At 43.0% G+C, this 26274-nt stretch overlaps 2 protein-coding genes and 1 long non-coding RNA gene across 5 annotated transcripts in view; 2 read left to right on the top strand and 1 right to left on the bottom strand.

The window, feature by feature from the left end:
* The window catches only part of LOC124382651, a 120732-nt gene extending 119343 nt beyond the window's left edge, over positions 1 to 1389 (bottom strand). The window contains exon 1 of one of the 2 annotated variants that reach the window (XR_006925108.1): positions 1103 to 1389. This is a non-coding gene — a long non-coding RNA (uncharacterized LOC124382651). The remainder of the gene's footprint in view (positions 1 to 1102) is intronic. The other variant, XR_006925107.1, reaches the window with a different exon arrangement.
* Positions 1 to 13567, top strand: part of acvr2aa (activin A receptor type 2Aa) — a 33934-nt gene extending 20367 nt beyond the window's left edge. For both annotated transcript variants that reach the window (XM_046844717.1, XM_046844716.1), the window contains exons 5-11: positions 5169 to 5312; positions 5477 to 5620; positions 6486 to 6631; positions 7503 to 7617; positions 8265 to 8403; positions 8827 to 8957; positions 9229 to 13567. In XM_046844717.1, coding sequence (XP_046700673.1) covers positions 5169 to 5312; positions 5477 to 5620; positions 6486 to 6631; positions 7503 to 7617; positions 8265 to 8403; positions 8827 to 8957; positions 9229 to 9423 — 1014 coding nt within the window. In that variant the 3' untranslated portion in view covers positions 9424 to 13567. The remainder of the gene's footprint in view (positions 1 to 5168; positions 5313 to 5476; positions 5621 to 6485; positions 6632 to 7502; positions 7618 to 8264; positions 8404 to 8826; positions 8958 to 9228) is intronic.
* Positions 13568 to 17809: 4242 nt separating this feature from the next.
* On the top strand, positions 17810 to 25977 carry epc2 (enhancer of polycomb homolog 2 (Drosophila)). Its single transcript, XM_046845888.1, has 14 exons — positions 17810 to 18558; positions 20997 to 21156; positions 21434 to 21579; positions 21674 to 21880; positions 22162 to 22310; positions 22404 to 22533; positions 22980 to 23171; positions 23253 to 23336; positions 23504 to 23643; positions 23739 to 24067; positions 24718 to 24833; positions 24930 to 25068; positions 25164 to 25368; positions 25465 to 25977. Exons 1-14 carry the CDS (start codon positions 18406 to 18408, stop codon positions 25535 to 25537), a joined length of 2223 nt encoding a protein of 740 aa, XP_046701844.1. The 5' UTR covers positions 17810 to 18405; the 3' UTR covers positions 25538 to 25977.
* The last annotated feature ends 297 nt before the right edge of the window (positions 25978 to 26274 follow it).

The following is a 26274-nucleotide window of genomic DNA, read 5'->3' as shown; positions in this document are numbered from 1 at the left end:
AGCTCTACAGCAGAAGATCTTCCACTTAGTCATTTTAAAGCAGATCTTCATGCAGCTGGCTTTGCCGAACGTTCTGATCGATGGCCTAGGAGCTCACGTTCAACTCGAATTTTCAACTTGCAACAATTTTATTGTATTTTTTTTAAACAAAGAAATTTCCCCTTCAATTGAACTAGGAGACTCAAACCTGTTCCAACATGATGCCGCCCCCGTGCTCAAAGCCAGATCCATGAAGATCTGCTTTACATGGGTTGGAGTAGGAAATCTCCTTATAGAGGATTCTATAAATGCTACTGAAAACCTTTGGAATGAAACAGAACTGCACCACAGGCCTCCTCACCTACTTTAATGCCTGACGTTAACCAACACCCTTGTGGTCGCATGAGCACAAAAATCCAGTAGAACCTCCTCCCAGAAGAGTGGAGATGATTACAGCAGATGGGGACTGCATTTGAAATAATGTTAAAAAAAAAGCACAAAAATCTTATATCCTGTATAATGTTGTGACCCTGATGAGTGATTTATTTACATTCATCAGGATGTCTAGCATTCCAAATCACATGCAAGAGAAACTTCTCACTTTCTCAGGCAAACACCAACACCCTCACCAACATATTCATTATCTTTATTGATCCTTCAGCCATTATGTTAATTCTTCAGCTTGGTTTTGATCATTTATTTTCCCCTCAAGTTACTTTAATTCAAAACACCGTGATTCTATTCAATTCCATCCCAAGCAAACACGCTATAGAAAAACATTTATATTACAAAACCCCAACCCATGCTTTCTACAGGCTTCAGAAATGATCTATAATTTGTAGAGAAATCATTTCATCTCTCTTACAAGACGGGAGAAAATTAAATACGGAAGATATATCGATTATACATTTGCGGTACGACTCCACTAGAAGAACTGCACTTTTTTATTATTACCAGATTTTTTTTCTTTGTACTCAGATTTCTCTCGCTCTCCCCCTTTCTTTCTCTCTCTCTTCCTCCACATTTCACACTCTTTATCTCAATCATTCCATTACTTTTATTCCTTCATTCAACACATCTGAAATCCAAACCAGAGAGTAGCATGAGCGCGAATCAATCTTACCTGTGTAAATCTTCTGAAACAAGTCCATGAGGAGGCACCCTAAAAGGTCCACCATGCCTCCTTGCACAATCCTACAAATGTTCATTGGTGCCACAGCTCCTAATGACCATCTGCTGTACACTCTAATGAGCACTAATCACTGGCTCCGCCTCCCACAAGTCTGAACGCAGACCCATACCCTTTTTTTTTTTTTCAGCTCGTCAGAAATGAATTAAATTCAATATTTTAAAAAAAGAAATTCTATATATTGCATACAAACATAGTAAAAACGAGTGCACCCTCTTTTTATGAAAACACTGATTCATTGTCCGGGATCTACTGCTGTCTTCTAGCTTCTATTTTTGTCCTTTTTTTTACTTACTTAAAAACTGCTTGGTGTCCAATTTTATAGTTCTCTGGAGAACCAAAAAAAAAAAGAAAGAAAAGAAAATAGAGCACCCCGTAGTCATTCATCACAAAATTTAATTTTATGGATATGACCTACATGTAACAGATATCAGGTCTGAAGTTATGTAGACTCCTGAAACATTTTACACATACGATTTTTTCTAGCGGTCAGGATTATATATGGACAAAAGTATTATCCGGTGTCAGGTGTTCACCTGACCTTTCCTTCCAAATGTGGTTCTTCTCCAATCTATTACCACAAAGCTGACTTTACTAACACCCTTGTGGCTGACGAACACAAATCTGAATAAGCACACTCCAAAAACTAGTGGAACATCTTCCCAGAAGAGTGGAGGGAATTATAAGAGCAAATTGGGACTAAATGTGAAATGCAATGGCCAAAAAGCACATGCTATACTTATGACCAGGTGTCCGCAAACTATTGACAGTATAGTGTGTAGATGGATGGATAGATGGATAGATGGATAGATGGATAGATGGATGGATGGATGGATAGATGGATGGATAGATAGATGGATGGATAGATAGATAGATAGATGATAGATAGATAGATAGATGATAGATAGATAGATGATAGATAGATAGATAGATAGATAGATAGATAGATAGATAGATAGATAGATAGATAGATAGATAGATAGATATGTGAGTGAGGTAAGGAAGGCCTGGGGAGCAGATAGCATTTACATTCATCTCAATAGGGTTGAGGTCAGAGCTCTATATCAGGAGATCTTCCACTCCAACCCGTATCTTCATAAAGCTGGCTTTCTGCACCGGGTCAGGTTTGGGTCTATTTCAAGTGAAAGGAAAATTTCATGGTACCGCGTCCAGAGACTCGACACAATTGTGCATCTTTAAGTTTGAGGTAACAGTTTAGGGAAGAACCACACATGTCTGGAAAAGTCAGGAGTCCCTATTTACAGTTGCACTGCATGAAAGATAATCACAATAAACCACAGTGTGGCGCGTCACACACATCAAACGTCCCACCGAACCGCACGAGTCTCTCGTGCTGACCTCCGGTGCAGGTGATGGAGCCTGAGACACGTCGTATCCCCATACGTTCACCCGAAACAGTGTTTAACTCTGACCAGCCGCCAGCGCAGTTAAACAGGCCAACTAAGATTTACATTTGACCCAGATTCTCTCCATCCCATCTGTCTCCATCTCACGCTCACTCACAAACTAACACCTTCCTTTCTGCTTCCTTCCTCTCCTTTCGACTAGCACGCCTTTCATATCATGATAGAGGTAAGATTATTTATTCATCTTTCTTTCGACAGAGTGTCTTGGTTCCTGCTTTCGCTCCTTCCTTTTTCTTTCGGACACCGTTATCATTTTTTTTCTATCCTGCTATTTGAGCTACGTTAGAAGTAGGTGTTTTTTTGTTTTTTTTTCTCTCCGAGACGATCCCTGCATATTTAAAAGTCTGTTACGCTTCGGCGCACCGAGATTCTTTCGCTTTTTGTTTTTACAGTGCACGGATAAATAGAAAATCCCTCGTATTGCCTTCGAATTCAAGCAGGAGATTAATTAAGGTGCATGCACACCAGCGATTCCTTGCTTTTGTACGCACGCCTCCAAGCATGCAAAGGATGTACGTCGGATTGCAATTTGACTCGCGCTTAATATTCAGACCTGCTCCGAGAAGCATCTCTGTGTATTGTCTCAACATCTTTCAGTTTCTGCTTTTTCTCTGATACTAAAAAAAAAACAAAAAAAACTCATTATACAACCACTAAAATACTTTGCTCTTTGTATTCTCAATCCTGATTGGTCAGTGTGTATTTTTTTTCGTATATATCTAATGGGTCAGTTCTATAAAGGCAGCTAATTTTATTTCCATCTGATTCCAGAAGCCCCATCAATTTTAGAAAATCACAGAACGAATTTTTTACTGGATCTCACCAAACTTTTTATTTAGTCTGGTTTTCCTATGCATAAGCAAATGCTCGTGTTTAGTCTTGTAGCTGATGTATCACTGAACCCACCCCAGATATTGAACACCCAACGATATATTTGGTCTGTAAGCTAAAACCTTGCCTACATGTGCTACCCGGGAGGAGAAAAGCAAAGAAAAATCATCACTTTGTTAAGGAAACATGATCGTATGAACACATAGGGCGAATGGGTTTGTAAAAGATACAACCGAATAGAAAGCCGCTCTTCAAGTAGACTTTTTTTATTGCTATACTTCTATGAGATTAAGGCTAATGTCGATACTAATGTTTTCGTTTGAAAACGCATTTTTTCCAGGCGTCGGTCAGAGTGTGGACGATTTTTAGACGAAAACAGCGTTTTCCTACTTTAACCCAGATTAGCGTAGCCGAGCGCGGGAAAGACCATCACAATAAACACAAAGACACAGGTCAGTCGCTCCTGGCCTTTTTGTACTCAGGTCTAGGTTTAGACCACATGTACTTTTGTAACCTGTAAGCAAACATCCAATATCCAACTTTAGGTGTCCAGGGAGAAAGATCACTCTCTTAAATTACAGAAGATCAGCACATGTAAAAAGCATCACTTTGTAACCGTGCAATAAAGAGCCTTTGTGCAGGTTTTCTCTCTGTCTCTGTCTCTGTCTGTCTCTCTCTGTCTCTCTCTCTCTCTCTCTCTCTCTCTCTAACCTGTACCGTTTCTGATGTGAGCGACATTTGGGAAAAGTCAACATAAACCAGGCTTTTGTATCCGTTGTGACAGAGAGTAGTGGAGGCTCAGGGGCGTGTGTTTTTCTTTGTGCTCCTTCCACCGTAGGAGCTCGATCCTTCACGTGAACACTTCAGTTTCTGTGTCAGCTCTTTCAGGGCTCGTTTCGGGCAACAGCAACTCAATCTCAGACATATTCCCTTTCTTCCTTGTCCTCATACTTTTTTTTTTTCCCTCCGCTTCCTCTCCCTCCTTCCTCACATGATTGATGTACTGCCCTTTTCAGCCTGTCCCGTTCCTGCTTGCAGTCACTTTGTCTCCTTTTTTTTTTTCCTCTGGCGCAAAATTCCTAAAGGGCCGAATCAAACTTGGTACACAACCCAGATCCATATACTTTGGATCTCAACTCAAGGGGTGCCACATCCAATTTTTTTTGTATATAATTTAGGCCAACCTAGCTGCTCTACATTTGCCCTACTTTTGTAAGGTATCAGCATCAGCACAGGAACCTTACCCTTTTTATATCCTACCACTACGATGCCTTTACCCTGGAAGCCTGGCGCTCCGTTCAGCATTAAAACAATAGAAACGGCAGCCAGGGGGAGCTGGGAGCGAGCCAAACGCTCACTGAGAACAGTTTAAAAAGTGGGGATGAGCCTATTCTCACTCGCAAAGGCAATTCTAAGTTTATCCCTTTGTTTAATTCATGCCATTGTCTGCTATCCGATTTTCTCCACCGCTCCCAGTCTGCTTTTCAAACTGGGTCAGCTCCCCATCATCACATTCACAGCTGGTACGTATATGCACCGCCGGCTCGGCGTGCCGTTATCGACCGCGCACGCGACGGCTTGTCCTTTTTATTTTTTGTTTGTTTATCAAACGCACGAGAACACGCTCCAGTATGAATACAATCAAATCAAAGGCGTATTTTTAACAAGGAACAGTAAACCCGTCACTGTGCGCGATAAGAGTGCCCCCACTCCATTTTCTATTTTTCTCTTCCGTGTTTTAGGACCCTGGCCCCATGCCACCGTCGCCCATCCTCGGCCAGAAGCCGCTGCAGTTGTTGGAGATCAAAGCCCGCGGTCGGTTCGGCTGCGTGTGGAAGGCTCGGCTGCTCAGCGACTACGTGGCCGTCAAGATCTTCCCTATTCAGGTACGCGGAAAAGCTTTCGAAGCCGCCGAGCTCATTCTCTCCACAAGAGGCAGTTAGCTGACCGAAGAAGCATCAGCACTTTTTATCATCAGCTATAAAAACCTGGTTGCATTCCGCTTTCATTAATCGACGTCTCTTTCTCTTTGTGTAAATTTCTTTCCCAGGATAAACAGTCTTGGCAAAACGAGTACGAGATCTTCAACCTTCCCTGCATGAGGCACGAGAACATCCTCCACTTCATCGGTGCAGAGAAAAGAGGAGCCAACCTGGATACAGAGCTGTGGCTCATTACAGCCTACCACGAAAAGGTTATTGTTTTTCAATCTAATGTTCATCAAGTTTGTACTTTTCACAATTACCATATGAAACACCTAATGAGAGTAGAATTGGCCTGAATGTTTCAAACTGAGACACAGTAGTAACTCAAATAACCACTTTTTCCAAATGTGCTGAGCAGAAAAACATCTCCGGATGCACCACTCATTCCTGAAATGCTCCATTGAATGTTGTCATTCTTGCACTCGTCTTTGCAACTTAGACATCATTTTAAAAAAGCTGCACGAATCCGTTATTAATGATCGCGGCAGGTTTTTTAAGCCACTTCCTTTATATATTCACGGTTCTAGCTTTTTCTGTTTGGATGCAGAATAGGGAATACTGCCACCTGCTGGTATGGGAGAGCTATGTTCTGTCTGGTGCGTCAGATGCGCCTGCCTAATTTGCAGCACAACTGGCCGATGCCAGAATAATTAAAAGAGGTCGGCCCGATTCATTGGTCGAACATCTAGTCGTGATACTGGTCTTAAATTTCATTCTTAATGGTCTTAAGAAAGTCTTTAATTTGATGATGAAACACTGGTGAATATACGCAGTGTTTAGCAGATTAGAGGCGGTTTTGTTTTTTTTCAATATGGTGGCATCGTCATCGGGTCCAGGTCGAAGTCTGTTCTTGGACTAAAAGGCTACAGTTTCAGAATGATTCATATCTGTCATCTTACTGTATTCTAAATCACAGCATGAGTCATTACAAAGCAGCTGCTACCTCCTACTTGGGCATTGTTTGTAATAGATGCCTCCCTGATAAAAGATATGTATATATATATATGTTTGGAACCGGCTAAAGGCAGTTCCTCTACACGCAGCCGTTTGCTCACGGCTTCCATGTTTCTCCAGGGGTCGCTGACTGACTATCTGAAGGCCAACGTGGTGACGTGGAACGAGCTTTGCCACATCGCGCAGACCATGGCGCGAGGTCTAGCGTACCTCCATGCAGACGTCCCTGGCCTCAGAGACAGGCACAAGCCAGCCGTAGCTCACAGGTGAGCGCCTCCTCACACCTCCCCGACCCTCACGTCATTCACGTTTGGGGTTACAAAAGAGCGGAAAACCTACGGTAAATTTCCATGGGAACTTCGTCGGAGGAATATCGGAAATATTCCAAGTTGGAAACTTAGCAGAATCTTTATGGGAATTTACAGGAATTAGAAAGTTTGAAGAAATGTATTTAAACCGTATCATATACAAATATAAACATTTTGTTTGGTCATAAACTGACATGCATTTTTGATTTAGATTTAATTATTAGTATAATTTAGTCGCTTACACAGCACAAGGAGGTTTTAAAAGGTATGTAATATTTATGTAATGTACATAAATACTCACCAAGATGGACATTATTTTGTGTGCAGGATTTAAGAAATGATGTGTGTTGTATGTATGTGACGGAGGAATGCACGGTGCATGTAGGGGGCGTGGCCTCAGTAGCCCCGCAGTAAGTGTGCGTGTGATTGCTGAAATTAGATAGAAATTTAAATGAAATTACATTAAATGTGGTTGTTTTAACCAAAATGATGCTCTCTTTTTTACCCAACTATATTTAAGTTCCCTGTCATATACAGTCTATTCTAATGAATTCCTGTTCATTCCCATGGAAAGTTTCCAGCTTTGAAAATTCCCAAAATTTTGCAAAGCTCTTCACGTTTCTCCATCATTCCGGTTTGTTTTTTTCCCTCGATACCCGGGTCACTTTGACTAGTCTATCGATATTTGTGGAAAAGATTAAACGAAGATCGAACGAAAGTCCTGTAACCTTGATTTACTGCTATTAGCATTCTGGTTTGGTGCATTTATTGATTCAGGAAGAATTAGTTTAGACTTGCAGTCATCCACTGTGTGTGTGTGTGTGTGTAGGGATATAAAGAGTAAGAACGTGCTGTTGAAGGCTAATCTGACTGCCTGCATCGCTGATTTCGGCCTGGCCTTGAGGTTTGAGGCCGGCAAGTCTGCTGGGGACACACACGGACAAGTGAGTAGAGAGACATGCAGCTGTTTGACTCTGAATTTATGATCATTCGTGTAGTTTTTTTTTCAAACAAAAGGTACAGTTATAATTATACGCGGTGGTATCACAATGTTTCGAGACTAGCTATGTGGGAAGTGAGATGATTTTTCATGTGTGATGTGTGAGAAGAGCTCGGTGACAGGGTACTCACGTGGTCAGAATACACCAGTTGCACAGCACCCGTAGTAGACAGGACGTTGTCAGGGTTTCCACTTGGTCTAAAAATGTCAAAAATTTAAAAAGGTCAAATATCAGGCGATAAAAAGTCTTACATTTACTGTTCTAGATCTTATTTTAAACAGGTCTTAATTGAAATGCTCGTTAGAACACATTAGAATGTTATTACAACTATGAAATGAGTCGGTGCTCCTGTGACTGTGCGTGCAGCAAAACCAGGCTCGAAACTTTTCGATACCACCGCGTATTTAAACATATTATGCTCAGTTCAGTTTTCCTGAAGTCTGGTGAAATCCAGATGTCAAGAAAAACAAGGACCCGATTCAGTCTCTGTTATCATGTTATTTATAATGAATGTCATTAATATTGTTATAATACCAGACGAAATGGAACTGCAGCTGCACGCACAGCGCGTAATGTGTGATGTGTCGTAGGTGGGAACGAGGCGCTACATGGCTCCCGAGGTGCTGGAGGGGGCCATCAATTTCCAGCGAGACGCCTTTCTCAGGATAGACATGTACGCCGTGGGCCTGGTGCTCTGGGAACTGGCGTCCCGCTGCACAGCCGCAGACGGTAAGATCAGGAACACGTGTCGCCAGACAACGAGAAACAGCAGCTAATGACGTCGGCACAGCTGGTAGACCCTTTTTTTATTTTTTTATCAAGTAAGGCTAATTGGTTCCTGCTCACTTTCGGTCATTAAATCGTAATAAGCGTTAAAAGGCTTCTGTCAGTCATGGCCATTTTGAATATACACACGTCTAAAGCCACGCAGTTCTCTTCTCTTTCGACCGAGGGACGCGATAATTGACACGTCTAGAATTTCTTGTTATGCTGCAGCAGTATTCATAACAAAAACTCTAAATATAATATTTGATTGAAACTTTCCAAAATGCTTTGATTGAAAATTGAAATACTAAAAAAAACCTGATACCCTGATCTCCTCCTCATCCTTACTGACCACCATTAGTGACTTGGTGCTTGTTGTCTTCTCAGGTCCCGTGGACGAGTACATGCTGCCTTTCGAGGAGGAGGTTGGTCAACACCCCACTCTGGAGGACATGCAGGAGGTCGTGGTGCATAAAAAGCTGAGGCCCATGCTACGCGAGTGCTGGCACAAACACCCGGTACGTTCTGGAACACGTGGCCGTAACTAAACTCACGATTATGTAACGGTGATTTCCTGGGACTTTCTCGATGTAATTAAGGTGTCTCATGTGCTTTCCTTCTTTTTTTTTTTATTTCTCTCCCTTTGTCTTGACATCTCATCATTTTTTACTTTATTCACTCACTCATTTGTTTTCGTAACGTCATTGCTTTTTCCTCCTCCAACATCCCCCTTTTTTTCTCTCTATCTCTCACACTGTGGATCTTTTTCTACTTCCCGCTCTGTCTCAGGGCCTGAGCATGTTATGCGAGACCATCGAGGAGTGCTGGGACCACGAGGCCGAGGCTCGCCTCTCGGCCGGCTGCGTAGAGGAACGTGTCCTACAGGTGCAGCGCCTCGCCAGCATTTCAGCCCCCGACGACCTCGTCACCGTCGTCACCATGGTGACAAACGTGGACTTTCCTCCCAAAGAATCCAGCCTATGACTAGAGGAGAACGGCGCGTGACGTCACACGGGTGCGAAAGGAAGAAGAAGGAAAAAAAAACCACGCATCACTCAGAGCCACGCGCTCGGAAAAAAAATCCCTGGTGATCGTACTGTATATTAGATCGGACCACGATCACCGACGCTGGATTTCTACCATTTTTACGCGTACGTTTTCAGCAGCACTACGCCGCGAGCGTGAGTGTTTAAAAAAAATTAAACTCGCGTCACCGTCACGTGGCCTGGCGGAGAGGCCGAACGGGTTGCAGCGCACATCAGGCGACACACGGTTCGCTTTAACTTTTAGCAACATGTGAAGACCGGTATTCCGATCCTTTGAGATGGAAAAAAAAGGGAAAAAAACGGTGTCAGTACAGATGACTACACCTCTTTGACTTATACGCCAATACGAAACAGCTTCTGAATGTCTAGCGTGTCACTGCTGTATATTCAAGCGAGAGGGTGAGGGGGAAAAAAAAAGAAAGAAAAAACGATTTCTCTGGATTTTTCCCTCCCAGCGTTTTCAGTCAAATAACCACAAACCTCTCTCTCTCTCTCTCTCTCTCTCTCTCTCTCGACAAGGTATACCTCAGTTCCTCATCCTGATAACACGTTTGTTTTGTAACACTATTGGGGAAAAAAAAACACAAAGCTTTTCCGCTGACCTGCAAAACGGCCACAAAAGCTTTTTAATACTTATATATATATATATATATATAAACATGACAATATGCCAAGAAAATATGGCCATTCATTAACCAGTGTTTCCTGCCTTCTTTCTTTATACATTTTTTTTTTTTTTTTTTTTTTTTTTTTTGCCCTACTGTTTAAGATGTGACTGTTTTTCTGAACATTGTGACAAATTGATTGTAAGAAAAAAAAAAAAAGAAAAAAAAAAGTTTTCAGGACTTATCAAAACAAACAAACAAAAAAAAAAAAGAGAGAAGAAAATCCCTGAATCATATGAATTCTGTGAAAATATAGAAAGCACTTATAGGTGTTGCAGCGTCCTCACGGCATCTGACGTGCGCACATGCCTTTTTTTTTTTTTTTTTTTTTTCCCCGTACGTGGGATCTCGAGCGGTCGTCAGTCTTTTTATTAAATTTTTTTCAGTCTTTTTATTATTATTATTTTCAATTCTTTGATTTACTTATAATTGGTCTTCGGAGCTGTCAGGGTGTCGTTTAAATTTTTTTTTTTTGCTTTTAAGATAACACTGGTCCTGTTTTCCTTCTTCACACACACACACACACACACACACACACACACACACACACACACACACACACACACCTCAATCACAAACTTGATGTAAGTAAATATATATTATATAAACAAGCCTCAGAGGCTACACGTCACAACGTTTGAATATTTCATATCTCAGGAAGCCTGTATTAAATTATTTTCTTTTTTCTTTCTGTTGGTGCCATTCCAGTGATCCAGGTCGTATTGTGTACTTCTTCTTGACATCCTTTTATTCATCTACAAACTGGATTTTAAAAGTGACTCTTTTTTTTTTCACACTGATACCCTTTGAAGTACCGATCTATACGATGCCATAAGAAAAAAAAAAAAAACAATCGAGTCTAAGACTCGGACAGGAGTATTGTGCGACCACCGAAAGGATTCACGTCGCCGTCACGTTTTAAAAATTATTCTTTTTACGAACCCATCACACACATTCAGGTCTGCGTGAACCGTATGCAAGCGCTCTCTCTTTCTCTCTTTCTCGTTCTCTCTTTTCCAGGTTTTTTTTTCTTTTTCTCCACATTCGTGTGCTGCTCATTTTTCTGACCAGGTGCCAACGTCGTGTATATCAGAAAAACACTTTGCTCAGAGATCCTCGGCTTGTCCTAGCGCTCCATCTACCTTCGCAGCTCTGGAACGTTTATGAGATTGAACGATTTATCTCGCCGCTCGCTTTTTAACGGCCGCGTTAGGCATTTTTCCGGGGGTAAGTATTCGTCAGAACACGTCAGGAGAGCTCCTTTTTTTTGTTTTGTTTTCGCCCGGACTCTACACGCTAACCAGGAGCTTCTGTTCATGTAGTCAGGGGTCTTCGGTGCCACGCAGGGGTGTGTCTGAAAACGGAAATCAGGAAGGCGTCTGGGTTTTAATCCCAATCCAGTCTGATAGCGAGAGCAATGCGATGGTTTGTGTACATTTTGTTCTCATTTGAAGCTATAGACAGTTTAGTCGATTTGAGATCTATCTAGATGAATGTGATCTTTCCATAGAAATGTAAATATTGTGTGTCAGAAATGAGTTGTGAAAACGTGATTCAACGACGGCCCCTTTTTCCTAGCTGTATGACCAAAAGTTTGTGGACACCCGACTTTATGTTCCACGTTCAGTCTCCATTTTCTGTCATAATAACCTCCGTTCTTCTGGGAAGATGTTACAGTAGATTTTGGAGTGTGCTTGTAGAGATTGGTGCTCATTCAGCCATGTATGTAGGGTGAGGAGGTCTGTGGTGCAGTCAATATTCCAGATTAATCACAAAACAGATCTAAACTCCATCCCATGTAAAGCAGATCTTCATGGAGCTGGCTTTGTGCACATGGGGCATTTTCGTGCTGGAACAGGTTTGGGTCTCCTGTATAATCGTGTGCCTCCGAGGTTGTGGGAACATTTTGAGGAAACACCAATTAATCCTGGAAAGGGCAGGTGTCCCAATACTTTTGGACTATTGGTTGTATATGCCATGAGGAATTATTATTTTTTTTTTTTTTTAACCATAAATACATTGACCAGCAGGTGGCAATAATTACTTTCGATCTCACTAATCACATTTCTCTACAAAGTACACGGTACGTCCAAAAGTATGTGGACACCTGACCAAAACAAAATGAGTTTCAGCATGGTGTTGCTCCTGTGCACAAACAGAGCTCCATAAAGACATGGTTGATGGTGTTGAGGTTGGAGAAAGAGTTTGAGTGTCCTGCATAGAGCTCTTATCTCCACAAACCTCTGCAATCCTACTGAACACCTCTGGGATGACCTGGAACATCTGACTGAACCCAGAACCTGATTTCACCAACACAAATCCACACTGCCACGCCCCGAAATCGAGAGGAAAGCCTTCTCAGAAGAGTGGAGCAAACAGAGGACTAAATCTGAACAATGAACGTGTAGATCTGAAGGTCAGGTGTCCACACAATTTCCTGTTTCAGACACACTCAGGCTCTTCAGTGTTATTGTGATGATTGAAGGCCTGTTATATATCCTGTTTGGAAAGACTGCAAAAAACATTGAGACGGCTCTGCATTTTCTCTACTTCTACATGGGGGTTTTTCTTTTTCTCAACTTCAGAGCATTAAATTAGACACTTTAAGAGCCGTCACTTACCCCTGCAACCACGTCCTCGTCCTCCCCCTGACCGTCCCGTCCGTCCCCTTCGTCTCGGCAGGTGACCGGGTCTAAACCATGCCGAATCCTATGTAAATATGAATAAAGTTTTTGATTGTGGAAAAAAAAATAGCATGAGGTTTTCTTTTTTTTTTCTTAACAAAAGCAAAAAACACTTAATATTATTATGGCAAAATAATAATTTGTTGTTGTGCATATATTTTTTTGTATATCTGTATTTTAGGTTTTTATTAATTTATGTTGCAGCCCAATTTTTTTTATTCCAAAAGAAAAAAAAAAGTGGTTCTTGCTCTATTTATACAACTGGTCTAGTGAAACACTAAAAAAAAAAAAAGATGGATCTTGTCTCTTTACCTCAGACTTCCCGTTTCTCGACTTGACGTTCTCACAACACAAATAAAACAGTGTAGCACGGCAGACAACATGGTGCAAGCGTTGTGAAACATGGAACACTGAATGGGAATCGACCAGCAGATTCTCTCCTCTACTTTTCCTCTTCCTCCTGACTAAACTAAGATGCACTTTGTGGGGTTTTGTAGTAATTTTTTTCTTTCTCCCTCGCTCACCACAATGCAACCGATCGTCATCGTCGTAGCGATCGCAGATCACCGGTCCACCTCGGGTGCAACTCGACTGTATTACCTGAATCACCTGGACACGCCATTCAAGTATTCACTGCTCATATTCAGGGCCTGGTTGGAAGTTGTTGTTACATATTGTACAGATGAAAATTTTATGCTACTCCATTCGAATAAAGTATAGTGACTGCTCTGAATCGTCCGTCTCGTCTGTATCCGAGCGCCGAACGGTTGAGTTCTTCCTTCACCAATACGCTGTGAGGCCTGAAGCATTAGGACACTCGGCTTGTCCAGCCGTACCTGCTTCTTCTTCAAACATAGAGACACACAATATGTAGAAATATTTTGAAGATCCAATTCCGTATTCAGTCTCCATTCGCTGTTGACCTCCACTCTTCTGGGAAGATCTTCTGCTAGATTGTTGCGGGAGATCTTCCATCGTCATGCTAGAACAGGTAGTTTGAGTAGATAATTTCATGCTACTGCACAATTGTGTGCCTCCAACTTTGTTCTAACAGTTCAAGGAAGAAGCAAATGGCTGGAAAAGTCAGGTGTCCAAATACTTTAGTCCATATAGTGAGAGCTTTCAAGTGGAATTTCAGAGTAGTGTTCGCTTGTCATTTCTTTCAGAACTGTTGGGATGTTCTTGATTCCTTATAATACCTGAACATTTATTTTCATGTGCTCTAAAAACAAACACACAGAAGAAACAGACTTTAGCAGATCTCTACAGAACTCATCAAACATACAGACTTTATTAGACCTCTACAGACCTTCAGCAGATCTCTACAAACCTTCAGCAGACCTCTACAGACCTTCAGCAGATCTCTACAGACCTTCAGCAGATCTCTACAGACCTTCAGCAGCTCTCTACAGAACTCATCAAACATATACAGACTTTATTAGATCTCTACAGACCTTCAGCAGATCTCTACAAACCTTCAGCAGATCTCTACAGACCTTCAGCAGATCTCTACAGACCTTCAGCAGATCTCTACAGAACTCATCAAACATATACAGACTTTATTAGATCTCTACAGACCTTCAGCAGATCTCTACAGACCTTCAGCAGCTCTCTACAGAACTCATCAAACATATACAGACTTTATTAGATCTCTACAGACCTTTAGCAGATCTCTACAGACCTTCAGCAGCTCTCTACAGAACTCATCAAACATATACAGACTTTATTAGATCTCTACAGACCTTCAGCAGATCTCTACAAACCTTCAGCAGATCTCTACAGACCTTCAGCAGATCTCTACAGACCTTCAGCAGATCTCTACAGATTTCAGTAGACATTGGCATATCTGTACAAACTTTAGCAGACCTCAACAGACTTCAGAAGACCTAACAGTCTTGGTGGAGGTACTTCACCAAATATCTACAGACTACAGAGGACCTCTATAGACCATGACAGACCTTTAGTAGACCTTTACAGAATTCAGTAGACGTGAACATACCTCTACAGACTTTAGCAAACATCTACAGACTTCAGTGGACCTGTTTAGACCTTGGCAGACCTCTGCAGACCTGTATAGACTTCAGCAAACATCCACATACCTCAGTAGACCTCAGCAGACTTCAGCAAACATCTACATACTTCATTAAAACTCTATGGACTTTAGTAGACCTCTACAAATTTCAGGAAATCTATACAGATTTCAGCAAGAGACTTCAGTAGACTTTAGCCAACATCTATAGACTACAGCAGACCTTTTCAGATTTCAGCAGACCTGTACAGACAAACCGCAACAGATTTCAGCAGACCTCTACCTACTTCATTAAACTGTACAGACTTCAGCAAACATCTACAGACTTCAGCAGACCTGTTTAGATATAAGCAGACCTCAACAGACTTCATTAAACATCTACAGATTTAAGCAAACATTTACAGTCTTGAGCAAACATCTACATACTTCATTAAAACTCTATAGACTTGAGCAGACATCTACAGACTATAGTAGATTTCAGAAAACATATACAGACTTCAGCAAAATCCTCTAGACTTCAGTCTAGACTTCAAAATCTGAAGTAGATTTTAACAAACATCTAGAGACTTTAGCAGACCTCTTCAGATTTCAGCAGACATCAGCAAACCGCAACAGATTTCAGCAGACCTCTCCATTCTTCATTAAACATCTACAGACTTCAGCAGACCTGTTTAGACATAAGCAGACCTCAACAGACTTCATTAAACATCTACAGATTTCAGTAGACCTCTGTTTTTATGCAACGACAGATACCGGTCCTACATTTCTTTCGCACCAAATTTCCTTGTGAAAAGTTCTGGTGGTGGTGTTGGGTTGTTTTTTGCAGCATGTGGAGCACCAGGGACTTGTCGTTCACCGCTTTTTCACCAAGTCGTACTCTGAGGCAGTGAGGAACATCCAGAAATAACATCAGAGTGAACAGATGAGCTTCGAGATGCATTGCTACTTTTTAAAAGAGCGCACTTGGCTCGTGTACAATTTATCTCAACAACCGTCTGATGAATGTGCTGTTATATTTAGTCTGCTTTCCCCGGTGTGTGTGTGTGTGTGTGTGTGTGTGTGTTTTACTCTTTTCCTGCTCGGTGCGATGCATCTCCTGCTTCGCCTTGGGGATGTTTATTGAGACGGTTCTGGGGCCATGCACTTTGTACAACACCGGAGCAATAACGGGTTTTCAGACTGAGGCCTGAATCTCTTACTCGAGTACTGGAGCAGATTCAGGGACGTTAACTGCTCATTTCTTTTCCTGTTCCCTCAATTTACCCTCGGGGACAGCGAAACGAGTCGATATGGAGACGAGACGAGGTCTGAAAATGACTCTGACTTGTTCTCTGGGAGATGGAGTGTGATTGCAGCTCCGGCGGTGGTGGTGATGAGGGTAGTGTGATGGAGGGGTCGGACGATACCAGTTCGATCTGATACTCATGATCTTTTAAAAACGGTATCGTGGATCGATATTGTATGGAAGTTTATTTCAAAAGTGTTTATTATTTATAATATTACATAGACTACAATGGATAAAATATTTTTGTACATTTTTTTTTTTTATAAGAATTAGGAATAGAGAAGTCATTTATCGCATCAGGTTTCTCCATCTCTTCATCCCTTCGCCTTTTGTGTAGGAACAAAAGAATGCTTTTCACTTTTTTTGAGCCTTTCGTTTCTCCTGCTTCTCTCAGATAGTATTCCAATATACAGGCAAAAGTTTGTGGACACCTGAGCATAAGATCCTCTTACAATAACCTCCATTTTTTGGATGTTCTGGTGGATTTTTTTGTACTAATGGAGTAGAGGTGATGCCTGGGGTGAAGTCACCATTCCAATACATCTCAGTAGGGTGGAGCTCAATAGTAGGAGCTCTTCCACGCCAACCCATGTGAAGCACATCTTCATGGAGCTGGATTTGTGCTCCTGTGCACAAATATATGGTTTCAGGTTTGGGTCTCCTAGTTCAAGTAAAGGGAAAATCTCGTTCTCCATCCAGAGGCGTCTGATACGATTCAAGGGCCACACAGTGAAACCGAACACTAGGAAATGATTGAAATCCTGAACAGCAGCTATATTTCTCCGAGATGGATGAAAGACTGGGTTCAGAGAAGCGTTTTATTTATGGTAATCACATCACATCACCCCGGGGTTTTCCCTGTGTTTCTGTGCATTTTTTTTCCGCTGGGATTTTAAATTGTCAAATTGTGTGTTTTTGTGTAAATTCTACAGGAACAGGGTTTCAAGTTTTTTGTTTTATGCACCATCCTGTCTCAACTCTACAGAATGTTATGTATGGAAATCGAAGATCATCGCATGTCTGGAACCATCTCAACCTCACTTTCCCTTCATTTCTATGTTTGATGTAAACCCAAGCTCTTGATCTGTACTGGAGTGATTTTTATGGCAGTAAAAGACAGGAGGTGGAGCTGGAGGTAGCAGAGCTGAAGATGTTGAGATGTTCATTAATAGTGATAAGGATGGACAGGATTAGAAACGAGTTTATTAGAGGGACAGCGCATGTAGGACGTTTTGGAGATGAGGCGAGATTGAGATGGTTTGGACATGTGGGACATGAGGGACATGGGGTATATCAGTAGGAGAATGCTGAGGATGGAGACACCAGGAAGGAGGAAAAGTGGAAGACCAAAGAGGAGGTTTATGGATGTGGTGAATGAAGACATGAAGGTAGATGGGTTGAAAGTGGCAGATGTAGAGGACAGGGGGGGTGTGGAGACGAAAGATCTGCTGTGGCGCCCCCTACTGGGAGAAGCCAGAAGAAGTAGTAGTAGTAGAAAATACTTCTATACCTTTTTGTATATATTATTCACGTGTCTTCTAAAATATTCACAATATGAAGCTGTGTTTGTATTTTAGAGCCACATCAGACATACCAGCAGGATTTATGCAATGTGGTGTTGTTTTTTTTATAACTTTTATACAAGAGAAGGGTGAGAAAAAAAAAAAACACGATTGCTTTGGACTGAAAGGTCATGCAACTATTTCAGAGAGAAGACAAGAACACACGTTCCTCTTGTGTTTAGGTGAATCACCCTGTTAGAATGAGAAGGGGAATGGTTTTTTATATATGAATAAAATCGCTGAGATTTTGTCTCGCATGTGGTCGCACGCCCTGACGTGAGCGCGCATCGCCGCGCATCGCCGCGCCTCCTCTCCCGGTCCCTGGCGCGCGCCCGCGTGCTCGCTCGCTCTCTCTCGCGCGCGCGGTGGCCGACGGGATTGCTGCGCGAAGCCGCGCCGTCCTCCTCCGGGTTAATGTCCGCCATGTTTGCGGCGGCTCCGAGAGCGGAGCGGCGCGGCGGAGGAGGAGGTTGTTGTTGAACGCGCCCCGGATGAACGCGGACAGAACAAAAATGGGTCCGAGAGCCGCGTGGCGGCAGAGACGACGTCAATGAACGCGAGCGACCGGAGCACGAGACCTGCGCCAATTATTCGGTTCTAAAGTTCGGACTCGGTTCCGCGTTCACACACACCGGGGTGAAGAGGGAGGGGAGGAGGAGGAGGAGGAGGTGGTGGGGGGTTTTCTCCTCAAAACAATGAGTAAACTCTCGTTCCGGGCGCGAGCGCTAGACGCCGCCAAACCTCTTCCCGTTTACTGTAACGGAGACGTCCCGGATTTATCCGACTGCGTAGCCATCAGCCGGGCGGTACCGCAGATGCCGACCGGAATGGAGAAAGAAGAGGAAGCGGTACGTCAATGTGGGGGTGGTTTCATTATTGTTATATATATATATAAAAGATAATTAGCTTTTAATGCGGTTCAGGTGTGCGACGGGGCGGAGCGGCCCTGATTCACCATTCACCTTTACGCCGTTTGCGATGCGTAGCGCCCGCCCTCCTCCACTATGCGTACGCAAACGGCGTACCTACGTACGTTGCGCTATGACGTTACACGCAATTTGACGTAAGCTGCGTCACATCCGGCCGTGCTCCGATTACACACAAGCTAGTAACCACTCACACCTCTACAGCATGCTAGCTGTCAAGTAAATCCACACCGCCGCCATTTTACACTATTTATTATTAAATATTTACAACAAATAAAACGTTAAAAGGTTTATTATCGCAATACTGTTAATATACTGTTAAAATAATTTCTTTTAAACTTATAACTGTCTAAAAAATAAAAATGACCCGCCACATTCTCCTCAACAGGCGAATTATTTATTCTGTATTAATATATTTATTATATACATTTATAAATATTAATATTTCTTACCTATATATTGTTAATTAATTAAATTAATTTATATAATAATTACTTTATTAGTAGTCTCCACTTTCAATAAAATTTATTTTAATATATAAAATAAAATATTTCTTAACTAAATATTATTGTTAAAAAGCTAAAAATTAATTTGTATAAAATATTAATAAAAAAAAGACCCACAATATTGTCTTCTTTATCAACATAATTTTTTTAATATATATATATATATCTTTGGATATACATTTATATCATAACGAATTTATTTTAGTAATAAATGTAACATTTATTAATATAAGACTGGAGATTTTTTTTTTATTTGTATTAAAATAAAATTTTCATAGCAAAAAAAAGATTTTCAGGATATATTTCTTAGTGAAATATTTTTATATAATAAAAAAAATAGCCACAGTTTCCTCGTCCTCCTCAAGTGGAGAATTTATTTTAGATTTTGTATTAAAATTATATTTAAAAATAGATATATCAGGATACAAGTTAAAAATGATTTATATAATATTAAAATGAGACCCACTGTAGTCTCTTCTTTTTGCTTAACAGGAGAATTTATATCAAATATTAAAACATTTCCATAGTGAAAAATAGATATTCATATTTTTATTATTTTTTTGACATATTTTTGTATTTATCATCATATAATTGGAAATATCCTCATCTCAAATCAAACATGGGTTTCGAGGTGTCCATTTGAGATAATAAGCTCTTTCTAACTCTAGTTCAAAACACTAACACACACACACTCATGCATACACACACTCAGGCAGGGCTGTTTTTTATACAGATATGGAGGATCTCAGGTGTCTTTAGGTAGGAATAGACCCAGATACGTAGGAGCACCACTAGAATACTCGAGACGGTTAACTTTCCTCAGGACTAACACAGTGTATCAGAGTCACACCAATGACGTGTGTATATTACATAGTAACATCTCGTGCACAATTGACGCTACAAAGTGTTTCAAACTCCCTTTTTGAGAACACACTCAGCCTCAGGACACTGTCCTCGTGTGCGTTTCTCAGATTCACACTCCGGAAGTGCTGGTTTGTGGGTAACCAGGTTCCTGCAGCGCTGAACAGGAAATGAAAGTGCAGGCGAAGGTGGCAGTGCGTTACCGCTTCGTCCTGATTGGCTGTGGCACGAGCGTGCGATGTGTTTCACGAGGACGGCCCACCAATTGTGAGGGAAGATGTCGTGTGAGAATTTTTAAATATTAAAAAACAAGAGGGCAGAAGCTCCACACTTCCTGAAAGATGATCGTCTAGATTTTGTTCAGATCCATAAAAACTCCAACCCATGTAGAGCATATCTTCATGGAGCCGGCACCCACATAAGACTGGTCAAAGTCAGGTGTCCCAATACTTTTGACAACACAGTGTATATGGGGTGGTGATAAACTCTAATATGAACATGCTTTTGCTGCTTCAAGGGGAGAAAGAAGTGACTCGTTGCCTTGGTTTTCATCAGCTTTACTCTCCCGCCTGTGTGTCTATCGAGCGTGTAAACCAGACCCTCCCGGGCGCCGACCCGAGCCAAACTCCCGGGATGTTCCCGAGCCAATAACTCGCTTTTTAATTGTAACGCGCAATAAAGCGCTAATGAGTCTTTCCGATTTTAATCGTTCCGTCGCGTCACGCCCACGCAAATTATCTACCACCCTCAGGGCTTTGACGTCCATCCCTGCATTCCACCTGAGCTAAAAAATACGTACAAAATCGTCCTGAGATTTCGTGATGAAGATGAGAGAGTGGGTTTTTTAATATATCCAGTGTCTCAGGATCATACAGGTAGACTTGTGAAAACCTGGTCATTCCTCAAGATCTGAACGTGTGGAACAGGAACGTCTGATCTCCGTTTTTTGATATTGTTTAACGTGGAAGCCTCCCCGTCTCTGTTCTCCTACAGGAGCACCATCTCCAGAGGGCCATCTGTGCCCAGCAGGTGTTCAGGGAGAAGAAGGACAGCATGGTGATCCCGGTGCCTGAAGCCCAGGGCTGCATCACCTACTATGACCGTCTGTACAAAGGAGACTTCCGGCAGCCCAAACAGCTCATCCACATCCAGCGTAAGTCTTCCACCGTCTCCTGTCTCACCGTATTCCATTCATTTGTTCTCACTCTTGGTCTAATTCACCTTTTCCTCCATCCCTTTCATCTCTCTTGGTCCCTCTCATCATCATCTATCTCACCATCCCCTGTCTCACCATTTCCTCTCTTTTTCTCTCCCGTTTCTTCTCCTGGTCTCTTTTACCATCTCGTCTCTCTCCGTCTCCTCACTCACGGTCTCTCATATGTGACGAGTAAAATCCTGTGTGTGTGTGTGTCTCTATCCGTGTCCCCCAGCGTTCGGACTGGACAGCGAGCAGCCCGACTATGACATGGACTCCGAGGACGAGACGCTGCTCAACCGTCTCAACCGTAAGATGGAGCTGAAACCGTTGCAGTTCGAGGTCATGGTGGACCGTCTGGAGAAAGCCAGCGCGAACCAGGTCACGAAACATCTCGTAATGGTTCATTTCCGATTTCTCTTTTTCCTCCAGTACACGTGGAATATAATTTTGTTTTTACACGTCCGTTGTGCAGCTGGTGACTCTGCAGGAGGCCAAGCTGCTCCTGAACGAAGACGACTACCTGCTCAAGTCTGTGTACGACTACTGGGTGAGGAAGAGGAAGAACTGCCGCGGCCCGTCGCTCATCCCGCAGATCAGGCAGGAGAAGCGAGACGGCTCCACCAACAACGACGCCTACGTGGCTTTCCGCCGGCGCACGGAGAAGATGCAGACCAGGAAGGTAAGCTCACGTTGCTGATTTGTATGCAGTCAGGGGGTTTTGGACATCTGAACCATAAAATGTTCTTCCTCATGTCTCCATAAACTTGTTACTTTTAAATCTACAGACACTCCAAAATCTAGTAGAACATCTTCCCAGAAGAGTGGAGGTTACTATAACTGTAAATGGGGTCTCATTGAGGAATGTGATGTTTAAAAAGAAGACCAAACCAAAGCTCTGGTGTCTCCAAAACTTTGGTCCGTAAGACAACTGACAAAGCGTTTTTATTTTCTTCCCCGCAGAACCGTAAAAACGACGAGGCCTCCTACGAGAAGATGCTGAAGCTGAGACGGGAGTTCAGCCGAGCCATCACCATCTTAGAGATGGTCAAGAAGAGGGAAAAGAGCAAGCGGGAGCTGCTGCATCTCACGCTGGAGGTGATGGAGAAGAGGTACGTGTACATACACACGCTCTAATTAATCTCGTCTACACGGGGTTGCGTTTCTGAACGAGCGTCCGATCCGAATCGCTTTTGCTTTCACAGGTACCAGATGAACGATTTCTCCGGAGACGTTCTAAACGAGGTCTCGGCACCGCTGGCAGAAAAAAGCGTCTACCCAGCTCCGATGTGTCTCCCCAACGGGAACAGGCATAAAACGGAAAACAAAATGAAGGTGAGGTCTCGCGTTGGTTTTGGAAAAGCTCTGTCTCCGTCTAAGAAAAGCGATAAATATCACGGCGCTGTCGGACCACCGATCCGATCGGTCAGATGGGGTAGACTCATTTTTATAACAGCAGGGCTGATGATTACTTCCAGCTGCTGGTTGTTCTTTAATAAATACCTTCACATGTTTTAGAATTGCTGAAGGGGGAAAAATCAGTAGTCACATCTAGAGTTGCAAAATGGCATGGCTTTTAAAACCAAACATAAATGACCAAAAAAAAAAAAATAATGATGTTTTTATATATATATAAAATGTGCTGCCACACACTGCCCCCTAATGTCGAACACTCGGAACTGCAGCTGTCATTCTTTTACTGGTGCAAGACGGTCACGTTATATTATCAGTTATGAACGTAGAAACGTGTTAAAAAATGTACGTGCCTGGTTTATCTTCAGAGCCACAAGCCCATGCCGAAACACCACCCGCACCACTTCCTGGTGAAGGCCGAGCCGCAGCTCGACGTCGTCCGGGGGCTTAAAAAGAACACGCGCAGACCCAAGCTGGAGCCTCTACGTCAACATGCCGTCATCAAAGCCGACATCAAGCAGTACGACTTTCACAGCTCCGGGGAGGAGGAACTCCCGCTGGTAAGCAGGAATACTGGTGGTGTAGATGCTGTGTGAGGGCGACCATGATGATGATCATGTTGCGTCTCTTTTTCATATCAGTCTCCCTCGTCCGAGCCGGATGAGGAGAACGACCCGGACGGAGCGTTCGTTTTCAGACGTCGAGCGGGTTGCCATTACCTCGCTGTAAGTCTGGTAAAAGATTATTGGTTAAGGCATGAAGGTCATGAGTTCAAATCCCAGGCACACCAAATGCTGTTAATGTAAGCTTCAATCTGAAGCACAAAGATTTATAAGCATCGTGTGTGTGTGTGTGTGTGTGTGTGTGTGTGTGTGTGTGTGTGTGTGTGTAGCCCATTACAGATAAGAGCTGCACTCCTGTACCACGTTTGGATGGAATCGATGCCCTGTGCCAGAGAAACTCCCTCACAGCTCTGTCCGTGCCACGCCGCTGCATAGGAGTCTCGCGCAGACGTCTGGGCCGTGGCGGCAGGTAGCCCATCCCACGTCTCGCACACTTTTTCATCTATGGTTTTGTTGAAAAGGATGCTTGATCTGTATTTAACACCGCTCATCTCACTGCTGTAGAATGCTCCTCGACCAGACCTCATCAGACCTGGACCGAGTCCTCAGACACTTGGACCCCGACACGGTCAGCCCTTCCGACTCGCTACCGGTGCTCACCGACACACACACGAACGCACACGTTCCCGTATTGGGGCATTCCGGGGCAAAGCCTCAGCGCTCTCTGGCTCAGCTCCTCAACGACATCCAGGCGTGCAGGTGGAGGTACTTTCGTCCCCGACCCCTCAATCAGAGCGCAAAAGAAGAGGGCAGGACGGACTCGCTTCAGGACAACAGGAACGGAGGAGGAGGAGGAACGAACGTGAACAACAGCTTGAGAAACAGCAGTTTAGGTGGGGATTATGGACACGAGATGCACAACCGAAACACTTTTTTGGTCCTTTCTGTTATTGTTGATGTAGATGTGAATAGCATGAGGCTGTGGAAGTATACAATTGTCTCAGAAAATCCAGAACAGAGAACCTCCTCGTGAATCTTTGATACTTTAACCAAAAAAAAAAGTATCAGGTCATTTTTAAGAATTTTGTTTCGATACCTATTAAATAAAACCGACCGAAACTGTTCGCCTCTTCCGCCATCTAGTGGTGATGTAAAATAATTGCAGTTCTAAAAAAAAAGTGAAGGTACAATCAAATAATGTAATTATATTTGAGATCAGGGCTGCAGTCAGTGTGGGAAATCCATTCCAAAAGGTTTGCAATATGCTTTTTAGTGCATTATAGCAGAAGATCCTCCGGTCCAACGCATGTAAAGCATATTGTTATGAAGCCGGCGTTCATAACATTTGATGCATCCAAAAGAGCCACATGCGACTGGAAAACGTGTGTCGGGTGTCCCAATAGTTTTGCCAAAGAATAATACGGTGACGTGCACATCTACAGCCCCAAAATCGCTCCAGCAGCTGTGGTTTAGTTTGAATAAGGCCTTTCTTTCTTTTTTGGCAAAACACTCAATATTTCTTCCACTCTCTTCCTTCGTGTAGGTGGGATCACAGAGGAGCAATTTCAGTCCCACCAGCAACAGTTGGCGCAGATGCTCCAGCAACAAGGCCTGCAGGAGAACCCACCTCTGTCTGAACCTTCCCACGCTCAAGTGTCTGTACGTCGAGTTGAATCCCTGTACTATATTATCAGCACACTGTATTCCAACACACACACACACACACTAACACACCCCCTGTGCCCTGTCCTGCAGAAACCAGCCTCCTCAGGCTCCCTGTCCAAGACGTTAGACTCGGCCAGCGCTCACTTCGCCGCCTCGGCCGTAGTCAGCGGCTCAAACAAGGATCTCAAACCCCACGGCACCGGCGTCAACGGCATCCTTACCAATTCAGGTGAGCTCCTCGTGCGGAGGGAAAAACCCCTACCTGGTGTCAGAGCTACTTAGAAAACTTCTGTAACCACCAGGTGTGGATTTATTTCTCCACAGGAAGACAGAGTAAGTTTAGCTGTTCGTCTCCGCTCGGACTCAACAGCGTCTCAGGCTCTTCGACCTCTGCCCGCCCTTCAGCCGTACCCCTGAATGTGCCCCACGTGAGCGCCGTGTCCCCTGCACGACCCTGCGCCCCTTCATCGCCCACATTGAAGCTCGCCAGCGTGGCCAGCAGCAGTCTGCAAAAAGTCACACTCAACAGGTAAAAAAAAAAAAAAAAAACACGACCTCGTGCTGTAAATATAAATACACAAACACGGTTCCTATTACAACCGGAGATTTCCTTGTTTGGTATCAGGGAGAAGAACGAGCCGGAGAGACTGGCTCTGAACGGTTTAACGGACACCACTGTGGCCATGGAGGTGACATAGCCTCGCCCCGTCCAGACGAACCGAGCCGAACCCCTGTACGTGGACCTACACCGCTTAGTAGCATATCAGCCATTTTGTGAATAATCAATGTGTACATTTTTTCTTTTTTTTTGTAAAATCGGGATCTTATCACTACCTTGTAAAATAATCGATTTGTATCATTAGGTGTCATTTGTTACTTGAATTCTAGTTCTTGTCCTCATGCTTTGGCACTTCCAGCCAAGTCGGGGGGGCGGATGGGAGGAGGGAGGGGGACGGAGGAGGAGATCAAAAATAAAAAATAAAATACTAAAGTGCATCAGTAAGTGCAGGGATCATGCATGAGTCCAAAATCATACATTATTCTTCTTTTAACTATTTATTTTGCCATGTTTACATTTTTGTATCTTGTACAAATAAATCCGATTTTTTGTCACAAAACATTTTGTCACAACACAGGACAGTGGGTCGTGTCTCCGTTTCTTTCCTTCTCCTTCGAATCTCCTCTCGAATCCACGTGGCGTTTTGTTGCCACGTTAAAAAGATAAAGTCGAAGTTTCTTCACTCGGATTCTGATACAAACACGAGTAATCGATTTTACTTCATACACGCATCAGGAAAAGCATACACTTTGGTTTTCCTCAATTATGTGTGTGTGCCTCCGGAATGTTCCACTACGACCCCAACCTTCACTAAATTCACTGATTCGCTTTCACAGCATGAAAATCAGCCTCTGTTCCATCCTCAGACCCGCTGAA

Source organism: Silurus meridionalis, chromosome 3, assembly GCF_014805685.1.
Source record: "Silurus meridionalis isolate SWU-2019-XX chromosome 3, ASM1480568v1, whole genome shotgun sequence".
Classification (NCBI taxonomy): Eukaryota; Metazoa; Chordata; class Actinopteri; order Siluriformes; family Siluridae; genus Silurus; species Silurus meridionalis.
This window is presented reverse-complemented; position numbering and strand designations above follow the sequence as displayed.